Source organism: Colobus angolensis, unplaced genomic scaffold, assembly GCF_000951035.1.
Source record: "Colobus angolensis palliatus isolate OR3802 unplaced genomic scaffold, Cang.pa_1.0 Scaffold110, whole genome shotgun sequence".
Classification (NCBI taxonomy): Eukaryota; Metazoa; Chordata; class Mammalia; order Primates; family Cercopithecidae; genus Colobus; species Colobus angolensis.
In genome coordinates, this window is record NW_012112031.1 from 600,645 (window position 1) to 602,719 (window position 2,075).

General features: G+C 54.4%; 2 protein-coding genes across 2 annotated transcripts in view; one reads left to right on the plus strand and one right to left on the minus strand.

Annotated features, from left to right (window-relative positions):
* Positions 1–2,075, minus strand: part of GLOD4 (glyoxalase domain containing 4) — a 22,479-nt gene extending 20,404 nt beyond the window's left edge. The window contains exon 1 of the mRNA XM_011956211.1: positions 2,003–2,075. The gene's annotated coding sequence lies outside the window, so the exon portion shown is untranslated. The remainder of the gene's footprint in view (positions 1–2,002) is intronic.
* RNMTL1 (RNA methyltransferase like 1) overlaps positions 7–2,075 on the plus strand; it is a 16,713-nt gene continuing 14,644 nt past the window's right edge. The window contains exons 1-2 of the mRNA XM_011955767.1: positions 7–373; positions 760–1,004. Coding sequence (XP_011811157.1) covers positions 60–373; positions 760–1,004 — 559 coding nt within the window. The 5' untranslated portion in view covers positions 7–59. The remainder of the gene's footprint in view (positions 374–759; positions 1,005–2,075) is intronic.

Genomic DNA, 2,075 nt, shown 5'->3' on the forward strand with positions numbered 1-2,075 from the left:
CGTGACGTCACTGGCCGTCGACGGCGCGCTTTCGTGACGCAGCCCAGGTCTCAGGGAAGATGGCGGCGCTGGTGAGAAGCGCGAGGTTTGTCGTGCGGCCGTTGCTGCAGGTGGTGCAGCCTTGGGACCTTGACGCGAGGCGCTGGGTCCGAGCGCTGCGCCGGAGCCCAGTGAAAGTGGTGTTTCCTTCCGGAGAGGTGGTGGAACGGAAGCGCGCTCCCGGGAAGCAGCCCCGCAAGGCAGCATCTGAGGCCAGTGCCCAGGAGCAAAGAGAGAAACCACCGCTTGAGGAGTCCCCATCCCACGCTCCCAGCACCTGGGAAGAGTCTGGGCTTCGCTACGATAAAGCTTATCCCGGGGACAGGAGGCTGAGGTGATGTGGTCTTGAGACCTGTCGAAAATTCTCGTTTCCCTTCCCGCCTCACAGCGGAACCTTAACCTCCTCCCGATGGAGAACTTCTTCCAGTACAGCCCGCTGGTTTTTGTATTATGCACAGAGGGCCGAATACGTGTCTTTGGAATTAGCTTCTGTTTCCCCTTAGCTCTTTGTTGTTGTTTTTGTTTCACCATGTTGGTCAGCCTGGTCTCGAACTCTTGACCTCAGGTGATCCGGCCGCCTCGGCCTCCCAAAGTGCTGCAATGACAGGCGTGAGCCACCGCGCCCGGCCCTCTCCTTAGCTCTTTATTTCTGTTACAACTAAGCGTGTCTCAGTAACAAGGATGTTGATAGTTACCTGTTTTTTTTATTTCCATCTACAGCAGTGTAATGACAATAGTAAAGTCCAGGCCGTTTCGGGAAAAACAAGGGAAGATCCTCCTGGAAGGTCGCAGGCTCATTACAGACGCTCTCAAGGCTGGAGCTGTGCCAAAAATGTTCTTCTTTAGCCGTCTAGAATACCTAAAGGATCTGCCAGTCGATAAGTTAAAAGGTGTCAGCCTCATTAAGGTGAAATTTGAGGATATCAAGGATTGGTCCGACCTCGTAACGCCACAAGGAATCATGGGTCAGTGATTATTACACAGTGTATCTTTTTCTTTTTTTTTTTGTCTTGCTCTGTCACCCAGGCTGGAGTGCAATGGCACAATCTCAGCCCACTGCAACCTCCGCCTCTCAGGTTCAAGGGATTCTCCTGCCTCAGCCTCCCGAGCAACAGGGACTACAGGCACCTGCCACCACGCCCAGCTAATTTTTTGTATTTTTAGTAGAGGGGGTTTCACCGTGTGTTAGCCAGGATGGTCTCAATCCCCTGACCTCGTGATCCACCCGCCTCAGCCTCCCAAAGTCCTGGGATTACAGGCGTGAGCCACCGCGCCCGGCAAAATAGCAGATATTTTAAAAATGATCTGACGAATTCAGACCCCCGTCTACCGCACCGTCTCCACACTAAACCGCGCTCTTGCACCTTTCAAGTCTTCCTTACTGGTGTGCTCCCTACCTCCCCGGCTTATCGAAGGAGGTCCCCCAAACCCAGTTCCCCAACCAAGTCCTGCAGTAACAGCTTCTCCGGACCGGAGAGAGACTGCTTCTGGGTGCTGTTGAAAAGGAGATGGGTTGAGAGCTGGAGCACATATTCAGAGACTGAGTACCCGAGTGGAGCCATTCCGACCAGTCCTGACAGAAGCAGAACTGTGAATATGCTGGTTTTACCTACATCCAAGGCTCCAAACCGGAAAAGACAAATACTAACTGGAAAGCATTATATAACATTTTGTTTATTTACCGTCTTTTCCGGTAGACAGTAGGCTCCACAAGGGCGGAGCTCAATCAACATCTACGAGTGACTTAAACGAAAGGACGTGCTGGGCACACCTAACACGACTAGTCCCCTCTCCAAGGCCTATGATCCCCACTGGCAACTCGCCCCTCCTGAAGCTGAACTCCGCGCAGGGCCTAAGGTCGGGCACCCTCCGGCTGAGGTTCAGGACAACCCCCCTCCGCCAGGGCCGGCTCGGGCGCCCGTTCCCGCCTCGCGCGCCAGCCCCAGTCGAACCCGGCCTGCACCTTCATCCCCAGGACGTCCCGATAGAAACGCGCCGTCTGGAAGCGGTTTCCCACTTTGAATACGAAGTGCAGA